Genomic DNA, 20,229 nt, shown 5'->3' with positions numbered 1-20,229 from the left:
ATAATTTACCGTTTTCCAGCAGTCATACTGCAGTTACAGGCCTTATACCAGTACCCGTAGAACACAATGCAGAGCCAGCAGACTCGAGTTATGCTGGTGCTTCCATGCTTTTCTCACTCAGCCTTAATAGCATGTGCGAACTTGTATGCAACTTCAGAGGTCCTGTCAATCACTTCTGACTGCCAGGTAAATTTTAATGCTGGGAAGCACTTTCAAAATCTCATCCAAAATAGATGTATTGTTTTAGTTCTTTCATAATGAATTGCAGCTTTCTTTTCCTTTTATTAAATCCCTCAAATTATTTCTCAGGCTACCACAGAGATTGTGGCAATTGGCTTTGAGAAGAGGCAACTAATAGAGCAGTGGAATAGTAGCCTAATTGGGATGCAACGGCGTGATGAGGCCTATGCTGCAATGCAGGAAGCTGTCAGGTACGGTTCAGAATCTAAATAAAGTGATATCAGTTCAGAGGAATAACTATGGTCAGAAAATGTTATTAATTGGTCAGAAATATTCAAGTAATATTTTTTGTTATTGTTCATGTTTGGCTCTGCTCCTCAGCCAGTATTGCATTTCAAAGATTTTTATAGCTCTTGACTGCTAGCTACCTGAAAAGGATACCATTTGTTATAAATGCGAATAGAGCTGTTTGCTGACGGACCCACAATTGACATCAGCTGAGTGGCTTTTTTCTAAGTTTCAGACCCAAAACAGGAATCTCTATAGAAGAAGTACTTCCTTCCAAGAAATGTTCACCTTCAATCTGACTTGTCTGTCAGAGTTTACACTTGCATTTATCTGTATATATGCTTGACATTAACGGATAAGGACGCCAACTTATCAGCGCTGATTTGGCACGTATAATCCATGTGATTTTACATTGTCAAATGGACTGCACATTTTGGCTGATTGCACATCTGTTTCAGCCTCCAACCACCAGTGTAAATGGGGTAGTAAAGAGGTGGGAGATCTATACTAATGAGTACAGTACATAGAAATTCCTCTGCTTGGTTCATGTCACCTATTTAGTGTTTGCTTAGCAAAAAAGTATTGGTGCACCCATGTACAATAGGTGACTTCTGTATCCTCTTCAAAAGATGAGAATTTGCCTATCTTTACTTGTTTCTATCATGTATCTTAACTTCTCTAACATATCATCATATGCTTCTGTTTTATATACATCTTGCAACCTCCTGTACCTCATCTCATAACTAGTACTATAGATGGGCAATGCATCTATTATTGATATTTAAGCTAATTTCAGTTTCCTATCTTTGAAAACTTGGTGCAATTGCCAGTATTCCTCCTCTAATTTTTCCTAAAATCCCTGGTTCTACACTGTAATAGCTGGCAATTCCCTATTCTTCCAGTTTATGATAGTTTCTAATGGTTCTGCTTCCTTCATCCAGACAGTCAAAGCACCAGGTGGATACATTGAAGACTGAAATGCAGGCCTATAAAAATTTTATCATGAAACAAGAGGAGAAGAATGAGTTTCTAACAGTTACTCTCAACAGATTGATGAATGACGTTAACATGACTCAGAAAATTATTACTCAGAACCTGGCAAAGCAAGAAGGATTAAAGCATGAGTATAGCACCTACACTCGGACACAACAAGAGACAGAACGTTTGCTCAACAAAGCTGTATTAGTAAGAGCATTGACATCATGAATACTATTAACAGACCAAATTAACCTGACCAAATAGAAACCACTATCTAGTTACCCCTGTGTATTTGTTGGATTTGAAATATCTTAATACTAGCTGGATTTTGGTTCCTGCGCTGTCAGTTTCTAAATGTACCAGTTGGGTATTCAAGGACCAGAATATTATGCCATAACTGCAGCTACATTTCTTAGCTGTTTAATGTCTAATATTCTTATCTAATAAAATTCTAGTCACCCGGTTAGCCTGCTAATGATGCACAGCATTAAAATAAAGGTTCATGTGAGTGATTATCCACACATTTAGATCCCGATATTTAGCGGGAGGGAACGGGGGTGACTTTTAGCAGCCAAGAAACCCAGAAATACGGGGAACGCGGAGGTCCTGCCGAATTTAATGGCAGGACCACTTTGAATTTCTTTTCCATTTCCTGCCCGGCAGCTGGCCAGATTGAGAGGCTAGTGAGCTGTCGGGTGGGAAGGCCTGCGGTAGAAGGCTGCAGCCGGGGACTGGAGAGGAGGGAGCGTGGGTGCGGGGGGGGGGGGGAAGAGATCACGGGAGGGAGATCGCGGGGTGGGGGGGCGCGGGGAATATCGTGGGGGGCGGTTAGCATCGGATTGCAAGGGGGGTCAACATCGGCTCGCGGGGTAAATTGCGGCAGGTTAGCTTGGGGGGCTGGGGGGAAGCACTCTTGCTCGACCTGGCTCACGAGTGCTGCTGGAAAAGCACTTCCCGGCAGTTCTCGCCTCCATTTAGCTGACGGGTTTCCTCATTAACATATTAAAATGACTGACCCGTCTCTCGAGAGTAGGTTACTTGCCCGCCCCCCCTCACCCCCCCAACAACCCGCCCTGGTTAAACCGGATGTAGACGCGCTCGCGGCGGGTTGGGGTCAGGTTTCCATTTTTAAAGAATTTAACACCCGTATCACCCCCGCCCATCCTGGGGGGTTGAAATTCCATCCTTAGTTTCTCACCTCAGCCAGGGAGTTAGGAGGAGCTGCCAAATGTATGTGAAATTTACCCACAGAGGTAGAAGGCATCAACCAGCGTGCTTAACAACCCACCTTCTATGGCAGTTACCCAGTATTGTCACCTGTTCACTCATTTAGCCCAAGAAAGTTATAGAGGAACAGAAAATAGCAGCAAAATGGAGGAAACAAAATAAAATGTCAGCCCAAGTAATTATCATTCCAATCATAAGGAGTTATTACTTGGTAGCAAATGCTTTTTTTTGAATGGGATGATAAATCTACTTATCATAAATGCTTTGAATAGATTTTTAAAAAATTATTTCTGAAATAATTTATCTCACGGACACGGTACATGTGTGTAAAGCTACAACTCTTGCAAATTAATTGATGAATGAATTTTCAAATAAAAATGAAGAATAAAACTTCAAACTCAGTGCTAATTTAGAAATGTTATTCCCCCCCAGCTGAGTAGTGCATTTGAGCTCATTGCATTGCACCTTTGCACTGGTAGGATGTGGGTTGGAGTTAACCTGTTGAGTACCTCATATCAACTGTGCTGCTGTGGAGAAGTGCCCAGCAAAAGCCAGGTGCTCCTGGAGAAAGAGGCAAGGACAATCAGAGACATGTTACCATTAGCTCCCCTTCCTCATGTCAAAGCAGCTCGCTTAAAAGCAGCATTATTGGAGGCCATGCATCAGGTTGCCCTCATGGTAGCTAGTTGCCCACCTGGCTTCTTGGTCAGCATTGCTGAGTGGCTCAGGAAAGAGACAGCACAACCTCAAAACTACAAAGGAACATATCCTCTCCCCAAAAAAGTTAACAATAGCTAACTCTGTATGGAAGGACTAAATATAAAACATTCTTTTAGCCAACTATGATTGTTCTTTTGATTTTTCAATATAACGAATTTATGACCCACTCTTATTTCATACCTAGGACCAGAACATGCGCCAAAGTGAGATCAAATTGCTGCAACTGCAAATAGGGAAGGAATATGAAAAAAAGGTGGAACTGGAAGACGGGATTATGGCAAAATTAGAGAGTAAATTGACCATGAGTCAGGCAACAAGTTACTTGAAACACTTGTGTGACAAGCTTCGAATACGAAAACGACAGCTGGTATGGAAAGACATGCACATCAAATACTCATCAATATTTATAATGCTGCCCACCTAACATTTTTCCCAGTATGGTTCCAAAAATATACAAGTAAAACTCACAAAATATTTCCTTATGGTAAGCGTTGCAGATGTACATATATGAAGTTCAAATTGCAACATCATAGATGTTTAAAAATTAGGTCATATCTGCTGCTTATGAAATTACTTTTTTAATGAAGCTCCATACTGCCTTTGAAGCTGATTTCTGAATTATCAATGGACTGGAGTCTGCAAAAGCTAGTAGATAGCTGTAAAACACATCTTGGCCACTGGAAATCTATTAACTTCCTTAATCTAATACAGGAAACTTTGCGATATCCGGCACCGACGGGACCGAGCTGCTGCCGATCTATCAAAACTTCCGGATAGACCAGCGCTAATGTTGAAGGATACGGCGGTTTTCATCTCCATATCTGACAACAAACACTGTTGCTTAGCAACAGCTTGTAAACACTTGGCCCGTACCTTGGAAGCGTCTTTGAAGCTGTTGCTAAGCTACAGAGACGCTTTCCAGAGCCTGACTGTTAAAAAAAAAATGCTAGGAGAAGAAAAAAAACCTAACCAAAACGGCTGCTGATTTCTGCTGTTAGATCGAGGTTTCCGGACATACAACCTCTGGATAAACCAAAGTTTCCTGTACTGTGGATAAATATGATTCAATATTTTTTTTCTTTTCACTGTAGCTCCAAAAGAATTTGAAAGCTATCTCCCTGTTTATGGACATGTATCAGCCTTGACTCAGTGGTGGCACTCTCACCTCTGAGTCAGAAGGTTATGAGTTCAAGTCCCACTCGACCAACTTGAGCACATAATCCATGCTGACACTTCAGTACTGCACTGTCGCAGGTGCCGTCTTTCAAATGAGACGATAAACCGAGGCTCCATCTGCTCTTTCAGGTGGACATAAAAGATTCCATGGCACTATTCGAAGGGGAGTTCTCCCCGTGTCATGGCCAGTATTTATTCCTCAAGCAACGTCACTAAGAACAGATTATCTGATCATGTATCTCATTGCTGTTTGTGGGACCTTGCTGTGCACAATTGGCTGCCACGTTTCCCTACATTACAACAGTGACTACACTTAAGAAGTACTTTAATGACTGTAAAGCTCCTGTTCATTTTAGTGTGGGGTGAACATATATGGTATGACAACATACAAAGCTGTAACGCTTATCTGATGTAAATTTTGTATCTTCTTCCCTGTCCCTCTAAATTAACCTAATCCAGTCTATAAAAATGTACTTAAGTTTAGCTCTATGTACAGTAATTATATATGTTTTATCACTGTACCTTTACATTATCAAAAATATAACTGTGTGTATATTTTTAATGCTTTTGAGATTTAAAAAACAAAATCAGCTTTAAAAAGAACTTTGATTTTGAGTCCAAATGTGTGTAAATGAGTGGTGAGCAACTGTCCATGGAAATTATTCTCAAAAAGGAAATTATTTTAGAGACATCCAAGCTGTCCATTAAGAGTAGAGATTTAATATTCTTACTTTCCTCATCCCCACAACAAAACTTGAAAAATTGATATTTTCCCCTGGATATTATGTTATGTTACACATGATACCCGGTCTTTAAAAAAATTAAACATTCAAGAAAAGGCAGACAGTTACATCAAAAGGTCCTTGTTTAAATTAGTCTGTTGGTATCGCTCACTTGTTATGGTGGGCGTCCATACGGTCATTCTGTCCTTCCTATTTTATTTTGGCTTGCATGCTCTTTGAAAAGAAAGCTTGAAAGTGTATGGACACCATTATTCTCCCACTTCCCTTCCCCACAATAGTGCACATTGTATATTGTGAAGTAAATTATAATTTTAAATAGTTGCTTATATTTCTGGGGTCATCTACATAATGAGGCTCCTTTCTCCAGCTTGGGGTACTCAATTTTTCTCACGTTAATTCTCATTGTTAAACCCTTTGGAACAGAGTAATCATTAAGCTACGAAAAAGTCTGAACTTACAATGCATGTACAGTTTCTATACTCAAGCTTCACTCATACATGTGAGGCCAACCCCCTAGCCATCCAGCTTGTTTTACATTTCTTACTGGTCTTTGCATATAGTTAAACACTAGTGGAAACCAACAAGGTAGTTTATATCAGCCACTGCCCAATCCACTTTGGACGGTAATGGGCTTCAGATGAAACCAAAGGAAAAATTGTTTTCCAGTGATTAGTTTATAATAACTGAGTCGATTATTTCAGAAAGTACTCTGCAGTATTTTCATTAAATTTTTGGTTTCTTTAAATGGATAATAATGCAAAAATGAAAAAAAAATATTGTTTTCGGGAAATGTGTGGAACAGAGGGTTTAACCTCCAGGACCTGGTATAAGAACATAAGAAATAGGAGCAGGAGTAGGCCAATCGGCCCCTCGAGCCTGCTCCACCATTCAGTAAGATCATGGCTGATCTGATCCTAACCTCAAATCTTCTATCACTCTGCATCCACCCGAACCCATGTGATCTCCCGGGAGAGGCGAAAAACCAGATAAAGACCCAACGGCCAATTTGGGAGAAAAAAATCTGGGAAATTCCTCTCCGACCCATCTAGGCGATCGAAATTCTTCCAGGAGATCACTCTGTCCCTATATTTTCTACAGTACTTACCTTCTGTAAAGGCGATCTCCACCCCAGCCAGGAACAGGAATAAAGCCATCTCCTGAAATCTAACACAGAATTAGAACACAGTAGGAGCAGAACCAGGCTACACGGCCCCTGGGCCCACTCCACTACCCACAGGGCCATGACCATTCCGAACCTAGACTCATGTCCGATTTCCTGCCCGCTCCCCGTAACCCTTAATTCCCTTTACTTCTAGGAAACTATCTATTTCTGTTTTAAATTTATTTAATGATGTAGCTTCCACAGCTTTCTGGGGCAGCAAATTCCACAAACCTACCACCCTCTGAGTGAAGAAGTTTCTCCTCATCTCAGTTTTGAAAGAGCAGCCCCTTATTTTAAGATAATGCCCCCTAGTTCTAGTTTCACCCATCATTGGGAACATCCACCCGATCAAGCCCCTTCACAATCTTATATGTTTCAATAAGATCGCCTCTCATTCTTCTGAACTCCAATGAGTAGAGTCCCAATCTACTCAACCTCTCCTCATATGACCACCCCCTCATCCCTGGGATTAACCGAGTGAACCTTCTTTGTACTGACTCGAGAGCAAGTATGTCTTTTCTTAAGTATGGACACCAAAACTGTATGCAGTATTCCAGGTGCGGTCTCACCAATACCTTGTATAACTGCAGCAATACCTCCCTGTTTTTATATTCCGTCCCCCTAGCAATAAAAGCCAACATTCCATTGGCCTTCTTGATCACTTGCTGCACCTGTATACTAACTTTTTGAGTTTCATGCACCAGGACCCCCAGATCCCTTTGTACTACAGTACTTTCCAGTTTCTTGCAATTAAGATACTGGCCTAGAAATTCAGTGCCCTTAGCGCCGATTTTGCGGCGCTAGAGGGCCTAGCGCTGCAATTGGCGCCGGCGCCGAAATTGCCTGGGGCCCTTCCGCCGCGGTAGACCGGTAGCACTGCGCCAGCACCGATGACGTCATAGGTGTGCGCAGCGTCCCGGTTGCCATGCCGACGGGCCCCAGCGCCGAAATTCAGTTGCGGCCGCCTCGCCCGTGGCAGCCGCAACTAAGACTCTGGCAACAGAGTCTTACATGACTTTGCGCCGGCGCATTAAAGGCACCGCGGCGGCCGGTCGCTTTCCCGCCGGCCGCCTGGCCGCAGCTCCCTCACCGGACTTCCCCCCCCGCCCCCCCCGGAACAGAAGCAAGCCCGGCACTTGTCCGAGGTGCCGGGCTCATTTTTAAAAAGATTTTCGCGGGCCGCGGCCGGGTGCAGGCAGCTCCTCCTTAAGGGAAGGAGGAGGCCTGCACTTCCCGAAACTGCCGCACCGCAGCGGGCGCCGCAGCGCCGGAATAGCGCCGATATTCAGCGCGTAGCGCCAGTTTTCAGGCGCAAACAGCTCTCAGCAGCGCCGGCAGCCGTTTGGGCGCAGAATTGGTGAATTTTGGGCCCGACCAGCGCGACTTAGCTCCGGCACTAACTTCCGGCGCTAAAGCCCTGGCTGCGCCAAAACTCAATTTCTAGGCCAATAACTTGCTCTACGATTTTTCCTGCCAAACTGCATAACCTCACACTTTCCAGTATTGTATTCCATCTGCCAAATCTCTGCCCACTTACTTAGCCTGTCTATGTCCCTTTGCAGGTTTTTTATGTCCTCCTCACTCACTACTTTCCGTCCCATCTTTGTATCATCTGCAAACTTTGATATATTACACTCGGTCCCCTCCTCCAAATCGTTAATATAGATTGCAAAGAGTTGGGGACCCAGCACTGACCCCTGCGGAACACCACTAGTTACTGGTTGCCAATCTGAGAACGAACCATTTATCCCAACTCTCTGCTTTCTGTTAGAGAGCCAATCCTCCACCCACGCCAGAATATTACCCCCAATCCCGTGATTTTTTATCTTGAGCAATAATCTTTTGTGTGGCACCTTGTCAAATGCCTTTTGGAAGTCTAAATACACTACGTCCACTGGTTCCCCTTTATCCACCCTGTATGTTACTTCCTCAAAAAACTCCAGCAAATTTGTCAAACATGACTTCCCCTTTATGAAACCATGCTGAGTTTGTCCTATTAAATTATGTTTATCCAAATGTCCCGTTACTGTCTCCTTAATAATGGACTCTAACATTTTACCAACCACAGATGTTAGGCTAACAGGTCTATAGTTTCCAGCCTTCTGCCTACTACCCTTTTTAAATAAGAGTGTTACATTAGCAGTTTTCCAATCTGCCAGGACCTTTGCTGAGTCCAGGGAGTTTTGGAAAATTATTACCAATGCATCCACAATCCCTACCGCTACTTCCCTCAAGACCCTAGGATGCAAGCCATCAGGTCCAGGGGATTTATCCGCCTTGAGTCCCATTATTTTACCAAGTACCACTTCCTTAGTGATTTTAATCGTATTTAGTTCCTCCCCCGCTAGAGCCCCCTGTTTGTCCAGTGTTGGGATATTCTTAGTGTCCTCTACTGTAAAGACTGATACAAAATAATTGTTCAGTGTTTTTGCCATCTCCATGTTTCCCACCATTAATTTCCCGGTCTCATCCTCTAAGGGACCAACATTTACTTTAGCCACCCTTTTTCTTTTTATATAACTATAGAAACTTTTACTGTCTGTTTTTATATTTTTTGCTAATTTACTTTCATAATCTATCTTCCCTTTCTTAATCAATCTTTTAGTTATTTTTTGCTGTCTTTTAAAGACTTCCCAATCTTCCATCCTCCCACTAGATTTGGCTACCTTATATGCCCTTGTTTTTAGTCGGATACTATCCTTAATTACTTTACTTAGCCACGGATGGCTATCTTTTCTTTTACACCCTTTTTTCCTCAGTGGAATATTTTTTTTTTGGAAGTTGTAAAATAACTCCTTAAATGTACACCACTGATCATGTACCGTCTTACCCTTTAATCTATTTTCCCAGTCCACTCTAATCAATTCCGCTCTCATACCTTCATAGTCTCCTTTATTCAAGCTCAGCACGCTTGTTTGAGATCCAACCTTCTCACCCTCTAATTGAATATGGAATTCAACCATGTTATGGTCACTCATTCCAAGGGGATCCTTTACTAGGACATTTTTAATTAATCCTGTCTCATTACACAGGACCAAATCTAAGGTTGCTTGCCCCCTGGTCAGTTCAGTTACATACTGCTCAAGAAACCCATCCCTAATACACTCGATGAACTCATCCTCAAGGCTGCTCTGCCCAATTTGATTTGTCCAGTTAATATGATAATTAAAATCCCCCATAATTATAGCTGTTCCATTATTGCAAGCCTCAACTATTTCCTGATTAATACTCCGTCCAACAGAGTTGCAACTGTTCGGAGGCCTATAGACTACGCCCACTAGTGTTTTTTTCCCCTTATTATTCCTCATCTCCACCCAAACTGTTTCACTATCCTGCTCCTTTGACCCAATATCATTTCTCTGTATTATAGTGATTCCTTCCTTTATTAACATAGCCACCCCACCTCCTCTCCCTTCCTGCCTGTCCTTCCTGATTGTTAAATAACCTGGTATGTTTAATTCCCAGTCATGGTCACCCTGCAGCCATGTTTCTGTAATGACCACAAGATCATACCCATATGTCGTTATTTGTGCCGTTAACTCATTCATTTTGTTACGAATGCTACGTGCATTCAGATAAAGAACTTTCAAATATGTTTTGTAACACTTAGTTCCTGTTTTTTCCCTTTTTAGTACTTTACTTTTTACTCCATACCTTCTGTCCCTTCCTGACACACTCTGTTTTTTAATTCCCCCACTGCTACCTAAGTCTATGACCTTCTCTGTTGTCATTTCTATTATTTGCTCTCTAGAAACCTCCCCCCCCACTAATTAGTTTAAAGCCCTCTCTACAGCCCTAGTTATATGATTCGCCAGGACTCTAGTCCCAGCACTGGCCAAGTGGAGTCCGTCCCAATGGAACAGCTCCCTCCTGTCCCAGTATTGGTGCCAGTGTCCCAAGAAGCAAAACCCATTTCTCCCACACCAGTCTTTGAGCCACACATTTAACTCTTTAATTTTATTTATCCTAGCCATATTCGCTCGTGGCTCAGGTAATAACCCAGAGATTATTACCCTTGAGGTTCTGTTTTTTAATTTGACCCCTAGCTGCTCATACTCCTTTAACAGAACCGTCTTCCTTGTCCTATCTACGTCGTTTGTACCAACATGGACCACGACAACTGGATCCTCCCCCTCCCACTCCAAGTTTCTTTCCAGCCCAGAAGAGATGTCCTTAACCCTGGCACCGGGCAGGCAACCCAGCCTTCGGGACTCCCGCTCTTGACTGCAGAGAACCCTATCTATCCCCCTAATGATACTATCCCCTACCACTACAACATTCCTTTTTACTCCCTCCACTTGAATGGCCCCCTGTACCACGGTGCTGTGGCCAGGTTGCTCATCCTCCCTGCAGTCCCCGCTCCCGCCCTCACAGGGAGTAAGAACCTCGATCCTGCTGGACAAGAACAAGGGCTGCGTCTCCTTCAACACTACATCCTGGATCCCTGTACCTTCCTCACTCGTAGTCACACCATCCTGTCCCTGACCACGGACTACATCTGCAGTAATTAACTTCATAGGTGTGACCATCTCCTGAAACATAGAGTCCAGGAACTTCTCCCCCTCCCTGATGTGTCGCAGTGTCTGAAGCTCGGTCTCAAGCTCCATAACATGGAACTTGAGTTCCTCTAGCAGCAAACACTTGTCGCAGATGTAATCACCGTGAGCCTCAATGGGGACCACCGGCTCCCACATCTCGCAACAGTAACACATCACCTGCTCCATTCTATATAATTAATTAAATTTCTTATTATTAGTTATGAAGACCTTGCCCGGATATAGATGATAATGTCACACCACTATTCAAAGGACTTACCAACTTAAAGGTATAAAAGAGAAGAGAAGGAAGAAAACCAACCAACCAGCTGATCACCAACCTCCTCCTTGAAAACTGTCTGTGGGGCCTGTTTGGTTGACTCGTCTCGCTGCTCCGCCTCCGCAGTGCTGTCTAAGCCTGGGAGTGGGGAACAAAACAGAGCAAAAAACACACCCTCACCTCCCACTTGCCCGAACTCTCCCACTTAGCAAAACTCCAGCACCACTCAGTGCACAAAGCACTCCGTGCACTGCACTAGCCCCTCCCCTTTTATACCCGGATTCTACTTCCGGTTTAAACTGCCCAAGAGTTTAAAAAACCCTTAAAAAATTAAACTTACTTCAAATAATTGACTTCTTAACACACTAAAATTCACAAAATACACTTAAATGATTTTTCTCCCACTTAGCAAAACTCCAGCACCACTCAATGCACAAAGCAGGATGTATGGCTAATATTAACAGATCTATACAAGTAAAAGCTACTTGTACATTCTGTATGGTCTTAACTGTATTTGAAAAGACCATGCAGGATGAAACTCCTCTCAATAGCTCTCATGAATTCTAAGTGTAACTAAGCTGAAGACTCATTTTAGGTACCAATGAAGGTAAAACTATGGTACGAAGTGCCATAATTTAGTACTAATTGGTCAATTTCTGTCAAAGAACGCTGACTGACAAAATTGAATTGCCTTTATTGATACAATATTCAGGTTCATAAAATCATAGAAACTTACGGCACAGAAGGAGGCCATTCAGCCCGTCGTGCCAGTGCTGGCTGTTTAGAAGAGCAGTCATGCTTAGTCCCACATCCCTGATTTTTGTCCCTAACCCTGGAAGTTCCTCATCCTCAAGTACCTGGCCAACTGCCTTTTAAAATGATTTATGGAATCAGCTTCCACTTCTTAACTTCTCCTCATAACTGAAGTCCCTCATCCTTGGTAACTTCCTGCGCGCCCTTTCTAAGGCCTTTACATCTTTCCTGAAGTGTGGTTCCCAGAATTGTCCACAATACTCCAGTTGAGGCCTAACCAGTGATTTATAACGTTCTAGCATGATCACTTTGCTTTTATATTCTATTCCTCTATTTATAAACCCAAGTAATCCATATGCTATCACATATAATATCACATTACCACCAAAACCACCAACCTACATGACTCAAGACATTCAGCATCATGTATAAATGTTCTGAGATTTGCAAAATGACGGACGGCCTACAAATGTTAACATTGCTAGCACCATGAGAACTGTGTCAACAACATTAATGCAAGATGCTAACTTTACACTGTCAGGTAAGTATAAAAATGGCGTTAGGCATCTAATTGGAGCAGTACAAAGGCAGCTTTCTTTCTGAAACATTGTGCACCTATACAAGGACTGTCACTTGGTACAAAGGGAAAATATTCAATTACTGAACGTGGTCATCCCTCGCCTTGATGGTTACAAAAAATATATATTAAAATAATAATGTTAGTAAAATCTTAGGTGTCAGAGATAGGTGCATATATATAAAGATTTTTGCTTGTACTATTACTATCAGTGAACTTCTGCTAAAAATATTTCTTATCTTCTTTGTAGGAAATTGATTATGCCAAAACAGAAAATGACTATGCTCAAATAAATCTGGACATAAATGAGAGTAAAGCAGAACTGAGCATGCTGCAGAAAACTCTGAATGAACAGTACAATGAATTGAATCAGAAAAACAAAGTTATCTCATTGAGTGAGAAAGAGATTGCTAAACGACTGCTTGCCATTCAAAACAAACAGTCAGTGCTCAACATTCTCAACAAGAAGATTGCACAGCTGATAGCAGAAATGGGAGTAAGTTCAACAATCAAGTGTCATTTGTTAACCACTGTGAATTTTAAGAGATGAAATAGTAACTCATTCGTGAATTTTCCAGTAAACATCTATATATTTTTAGTCTTTGAAAATGGAACATTATAACTTTTAAAATATACTTGTTTTGATGTAGAATATTTGACCTGAAAGGAAGGAAATTTGAATCGTTTGAGATGCTAGTGAGTTTTCACCCAAATTTATATAGTAACTAGTGGATTACTTATGTTGCACATGGTGAGTGAGAATATACTTTGGAGGAGATCATTTTCAACTTTACTGCCTGGGCAGTAACTTGGCGGAGCGGATCGCCGGCTTAACATAAGAAATAGGAGCAGGAGTAGGCCATTTGGCCCCTCAAGCCTACTCCGCCATTCAATAAGATCATGGCTGATCTTCTACCTCAACTCCACTTTCCTGCACTATCCCCATATCCCTTGATTCCTTTAATATCCAAAAATCTATCGCTCTCTGTCTTGAATATACTCAACGACTGAGCCTCCACTGCCCTCTGGGGTAGAGAATTCCAAAGATTCACAACCTTCTGAGTGAAGAAATTTCTCCTCATCTCAGTCCTAATTGGCCGACCCCTTATTCTGAGACTGTGACCCCTGGTTCTGGACTCCCCAGCCAGGGGAAACATCCTCCCTGCATGTACCCTGTCAAACCTGATAAGAATTTTGTATGTTTCAATGAGATCACCTCTCATTCTTCTAAACTTCAGAGAATATAGGCCTAGTCTACTCAATCTCTCCTCATAGGACAAACCCCCCATCCCAAGAATCAGTCTGGTGAAACTTCGTTGCACTCCCTCTATGGCAAGTAGGTAAGGAGACCAAAACTGTACACAGTACTCCAGGTTTGGCCTCACCAGGGCCCTGTATAATTGCAATAAGACATCTTTACTCTTATACTCAAATCCTCTTGTAATAAAGGCCAACATACCATTTGCTTTCTTAATTGCTTGCTGTACCTGCATGTTAACTTTCAGTGATTCGTGTACAAGAATACCAACATTTCCCAATCTCTCACCATTTAAAAAATACTCTGCTTTTCTATTTTTCCTACCAAAGTGGATAACTTCACATTGACATGAATCAGTCATTCATGAAAGAAAGACTTATGAAATAATACTGAGCGGCCTACGGGTGGCGCTGTCCAGGGAGAGTATAAATACTCGGGCACGGGCCCAGCTTGCGCAGGACATTCTTAACAGGAACTAGTGAAGGACACAACTAGACCTCCATGTTGTAAAACAGTTGATTAAAGCTTTGTTTAACGCTTAGACCAAGTGCCTAGTAGTTTTCTTACGTCACACATTTCTCCACATTATATTCCATTTGCCATGTTCTTGCCCACACACTTAGCCTGTCTATATCCCCTTGAAGCCTCTTTGCATCCTCCTCACAACTTACATTCCCACCAGCTTTGTATCATCAGCAAACTTGGATATATTACATTTGGTCCCCTCATCCAAGTCATTAGATTGTAAATAGCTGAGGCCCAAGCACTGATCCTTGCGGTACCCCACTAGTTACAGCCTGCCAACCCGAAAATGATCCGTTTATTCCTACTCTCTGTTTTCTGTCAGTTAACAAATTCTCAAACCATACTAGTATATTATCCCCAATCCCATGAGCCCTAATTTTGTTCAATAACCTCTTGTGTGGCACCTTATTGAATGCCTTCTGAAAATCGAATACACCACATCCACTGGTTCCCCCTTATCTATTCTGCTAGTTACAACCTCAAAAAACTCTTAACAGATTCGTCAAACACGATTTCCCTTTCATAAATCCGTGTTGACTCTGCCCAATCCTATTATTATTTTCTAAGTGCCCTGTTACCACATCCTTAATAATAGGTTCTAGCATTTTCCCTACTACTGATGTCAGGCTAATTGGTCTGTATTTCCCCGTTTTCTCTCTCCCTCCTTTCTTAAATAGTGGGGTTACATTTGCCACCTTTCAATCCGCGGGAACCATTCTAGAATCAATGGAATTTTGGAAGATGACAACCAATGCATCCACTATCTCTATAGCCACCTCTTTCAAAACCCTAGGATGCAGGCCATCAGGTCCAGGGGATTTATTGGCTTTCAGTCCCATTAATTTTTCCAGTACTTTTTTTTACTAATACTAATTTCTTTCAGTTCCTCACTCTCGCTAGACCCTTGGTTCTTCACTATTTCCGGGAGGTTTTTTGCATCTTCTTCCGTGAAGACAGACATAAAGGGCTGGATTTTCATTCAGGGGACGTGATGGAGGCGGGACTACAACTTTCGGGGTTGTTGTCCCGCTTCCATCGAGATGTGGCCAATCCACGCAATTTTAACTTGATTGACCTTATTGAGCCCGCTCACCAGGCCAATTAAGGGCCACCCGGCAACAGGTGACGTCACAGACTGAAATTTCATCTGTCAAGAGGTTTTGACAGATGAAATATCAGCGTTTCACAGCTGTTTGAAGCTGTCAAACACTTACAGTCTTACTTCTAACATGAGTCCTTCTCCACAGACTCAATTAGAAATCTCTCCTGCACAGAAAACTGAAGGCTGTCACTTTTGACAGTTCGCAGCCATTCTGCTTTCTGTGCCGGTGAGATGAGGGACTCCCGAGACCTAAAGGAAGGAAGGCTGTAAAGGTAAGAAAAGGTAATTTAAACTTCTTTAAACACTTTAGACACACCAAACACACTTACCTCTGCACTCATGCACACATCACTCACCTGAACGCCGACATCTCGACTCCTCCAAGTCCTTCAACCCATACGGCCTGCCTCCTCTAACTTGGCGTGGTTTGGAGCCGTCGGGAAACCCACACTTCAACCTTAAAAATAGGGATTAGGCTAAAAACTGCCTGTTAGTTAATTGGCACTAATCCCCTTCCTGCCTCGGGGAGGCGGGTCCCAGTGCAGGGCGGGTACCCGCCTCCTTTGAAACTGGCATGGAGGCGGGTTGGGGGCGGGATGGTGTCAGGACCCCCGATTTCGGGATTTTAACCCCCCCACGCCTCCAATCCCGCCTCCACGGCCCAATGAAAATCCTTCCCAAAGTATTTGTTTAATTTCTCTGCCATTTCCTTATTCCCCATTATACTTTCTCCTGTCTCTGCCTGTAGGGGACCCACATTTATTTTCGCTTGTTGTAGAATCCACCCAATTTTCGTTCGATTTAATGCTTTAGAACTAAAATCAGGCAGGTTCTATTGAGGGTGGGCATCCATGTGGTCATTGTGTCCATCCTATTTTATTTTGGGTCAAACAACATTGTTAACTGAAAATTTTTATTTAATGGCTTAAACCGCATAAAATACTGAAAAAAAAGCAACACAAAGATAGCAGGGACATATAAGAGAGAAACCATATTCTTTGACTTACCATGTGCAACACCACAGGAGATCAACACATCTGTGTGCATGGGGAGTCAAGACCAAGTGTAATCTTATGAGGAAGCACGTTTGGAGGATGGGATAATTGGGCCATGGTGTGCAAATGTAATTCAGTCCCCATTTTGAAGTCATCTATTGTATCCTAATTTTCATATTATAAATTCCTACGTCCAGATTTATAATGGAAATTACCTATGTAAAGTTGTCACAATGTAATTATACCCTCTCGCTAGTGGTAGCACTACAGCAAACCCATTGGATAGACAGTGTAATTACATGACAAGTTTACACAGACAGTTTCCGTTCTAAATGTGGAATTTATAGTGGAAATATTGACAGGAAGTGCACACATATGTAAGATTTTAAATTTTTACTGGTCGATCTCCTGTGGTGTTGCACATGGCAAGTCAGAGAATATGGTTTCTCTCTTACATGTCTCTGCTGTCTTTGTGTTGCTGTTTTTTTCTCTTGTCTCCTCCTCTGATTCTGCTTAATGCTTTTTCTCCTCTTATGCCTCCATGTGTCTTTTTTTTTCCTTTCAAGTGCGATGTTGTACGTTGTGTGGTGGTGAACGGAGCCACCACCAGCAGCAGCCTGCTTTTCAGGTGAGAGTTGCAGGGAAATCTATTCCTCAAGCAGCTCCCTTCCCATCTCCTCCCCAATTACTTGTGTTTCCCCAACTTTTTACTCACATAATTTCCCTTCCTACTACACCCTCATTCCCATCACTACCCCTACCACTTCCCCTTTGAATTGCCAGCTCGATCCTTTTATTTTAAATGTGTGGAATTAATTTTCTGATAGAATAATGGAGGCTAAAACTCCGGCACCATTTAAGAAACTACAGTGGGGGGAACATTAGAAACTCTCTAATGTTAACATCTCTGGATGGATGTATTAAGATGGTCCAAATGGGCTTTCTCATCCAAAATTATCTTGTGATCCTCCCCTTCCCCTCCTAGTCTACGTTCCTGTCTGTTTCTCTTAATGAGGTTTTGTTTGCTTTCAAAATTCAACTTGTATTTTAAAAAGAGAAATCAAATTAAAATAAGGAAATGAACTGCCTTTCTATCTATTTGTTTCTCTCTCTCACCCTTCTTCACAGGTGTAAGCCATCAGTATCGACTTTTTCTAATTTCCAACAAAACAGGTTAAAATTCAAGTAAAAATTCAACTGATACTTTTGTTGAAAATTGAAGTAAGATGACTGTTTCTGTGCTGTAAATACTGTGTAATACTATGCAATGAAGAAAGACTGGGGCGGTTTTAACGCCAAATTTGTGTTAATGGCCTCAAAATGGGGTCAGAAATCTAGACTTACTGCCCTGTTAATGTTAACGTCAACGCTCTGCTTACTGCCATGTTGATAGGGACCTACCTTTGAGCGAGCAAAGTGCCTGCCTGTTTCTGGCGATAGGTCCCTTTCTATATGTAAATTGGAGTCCTACGAGGTACATTGGACCCCGATTGCTTTTTTAGGACAGAACTGGTTTGAGCCTGAGCCACACACTGTTTTACTGGTGGTCGAGCTGAAGAGGCCCATAAAAGGCATGTTTTAAATTATTATTGTTGGGCCAGGAGGAGCAGCCTCCTGGTCGTCCGATATTGCGCCAGCCTGAATCCGGCGAGCTGCACGGGATGTCTGTTTGGAGCAGGCAACTTGCCAATTCCTGTTAAATGAGGTTTGGGCCTCAAAATGGCACTAACTTCTTCACTGCCGGAACAGGCGGGCAGCTGGTGTGTTCTGCCGGGAGGCCACCCAAAAGTTATAATTTGACCCCACTCTTCCTTCCCCCTCTCTCTCTCTGACCCCAGTCTTTCTATCTCCCTGCCCCAAATTTCTCTCCCTCTTTCTAAAGTTTATAGAATAGAAAACAAAGTCTACAACAGATGTTTAATCAGAACACTCAATTTTCTCTCTCTCACACACACCTTTTTTTTCAAAAAAAATGTTAATATCAATTTTAGCTCAGTAGAGCTTTTGCAGTTTTTTCTTTATCTTCAAATGATTTTGAAAAACTTTTGACTAGAAACTGCTAGTAGCTAGAGAAAAAAAAATTCTCGGCATAGCTGACTGAATTGTAATGATGAATCCTGGGAAGTTAAGTATACTGCACATGCTTAGACTGTACAATCCAAATTCAGCTCCATGTCACAGCTCTGGGCAAAAATACCAACTGCATACCCAAGCTTCTGGCAAAGGCTGATGCCTTCAAGTAAAAATCTTAATGAAGGCTTTAAAAGACACAAAAGACTATTCAATTAATATGTTGATTTTTAAAATGTTGGTTAAACGCTTATTTTGGACATTAGAAATTTAAATAACAGAAAGCATTTCGAGAGTATTGTGGCCAAGTTGCACAGCCAGAGTGACAGGCTAACATAGGAATTTACCATTATATATGTGGATATAGAAATTCATAATGGAAAATGTTGATACAAAAATTGTGACAAAAATCTCAAGTGGCTTAGACTGGAAGTGTGTGTAGCTATAAGTTTTTTAATGTAGATAGATAGTGATGTGTTGTGCTTGAATATTAACACCCTAGTGTACTGTGTTTATGTGTTGCTTGTAAGTTCAAATATTTTCTTCTAAGATGGCCTTGAGATGGGATCAATTCAAATTTGAATTTATTGCACGTCCACCTTTACTCTTCAGGGACATGAAATGAGCCCTCTGGAGCTCGAAGTCAAAACCTTGACAAAAAATATTGAGGAACACAACAAAGAAATTGCATCATTCCAACAGTATTGGCTCCGACAACAGCACGAGCTGGTCAGACTGACCCAAGAAAGGGAGCAGCAGACAGCTGAAGTGGAACTGCAGAAGAAACAGGTCACTATTCTCAAACAGAAGGAAATCCGCACTGAAAGTAAGCTGAGGACAATCTGAGTACAGTAGTCAACCTACACTCGAACCTTGATGTTCTATACTCAAATTATTTTTGCATTTACCTTCATTACAATGTGTGTAATTTACTATGTAAAATGTACAATTCGGGAAAAAAATTATCTTCAGATTTTATTCACAAAATGTTGTTTTCCTTGTATTTTACTTGTGCTTAAAGGAGATTTGCAACAGTTCTGCAGAATGCATTACCCTAAATGTTGTAAAGGAAAATATTTATACATTTATTATCAATGCCTCTCAGTCAGCTTTGTCAGTCTGCTAACTGGAAACAGCCTGGGAATGGAACTACGCCAGGTTTGATAACACAAAGCCCTATGACGCAGAGTGCAGCCTGTAGCTCAGCTCCCAATTATGTCAGAGGCAGTTATACACAAAATACCATTCCTGATGAATTCTTTTAAAGCATAAGGCACAGTAACAAGAGGCAACTGAAAGAAACTGTTAGATGCCCAGATATCGTCTTTTATAAAATTTATTATGATTATACAGTAATCTAGTAGAAAACATTTTCCTTTAAAGACCAAGGCCCCAAAGATAAGAGGAGTGGCACAGTCATGGCCTGAAACAATCCAAATAACTGCCTAAGTGAAATTGGATTCATAAAGGGGGCCAATTTCAAACTTCATCAGACGTTTTAAGCTGGTCCTGTCGTTCTTGCCCATGCATATCCGCCTCCCCGTAGCCCATAACTTAGCATGAGTCACTGCCTTCAGAAAAGGAAGAAAATTGGGAAGGAAAGGAATATGATCAGTGATATAGCTAAGAATGTTGCATTTTGGTGGTTCCACAAGCTAAG

General features: G+C 41.9%; 1 protein-coding gene across 1 annotated transcript in view; it reads left to right on the top strand.

The window, feature by feature from the left end:
* The window catches only part of ccdc40 (coiled-coil domain 40 molecular ruler complex subunit), a 57,404-nt gene that overhangs the window by 21,642 nt on the left and 15,533 nt on the right, over positions 1-20,229 (top strand). Inside the window, exons 10-14 of the mRNA XM_085964106.1 lie at positions 301-431; positions 1,410-1,653; positions 3,578-3,760; positions 12,870-13,115; positions 19,182-19,395. Of these exons, the coding sequence (XP_085820232.1) occupies positions 301-431; positions 1,410-1,653; positions 3,578-3,760; positions 12,870-13,115; positions 19,182-19,395 (1,018 nt within the window). The remainder of the gene's footprint in view (positions 1-300; positions 432-1,409; positions 1,654-3,577; positions 3,761-12,869; positions 13,116-19,181; positions 19,396-20,229) is intronic.

Source organism: Somniosus microcephalus, chromosome 21, assembly GCF_052327205.1.
Source record: "Somniosus microcephalus isolate GS21.2 chromosome 21, FLI_Smic_1.0, whole genome shotgun sequence".
NCBI classification, from domain to species: domain Eukaryota; kingdom Metazoa; phylum Chordata; class Chondrichthyes; order Squaliformes; family Somniosidae; genus Somniosus; species Somniosus microcephalus.
This window is presented reverse-complemented; position numbering and strand designations above follow the sequence as displayed.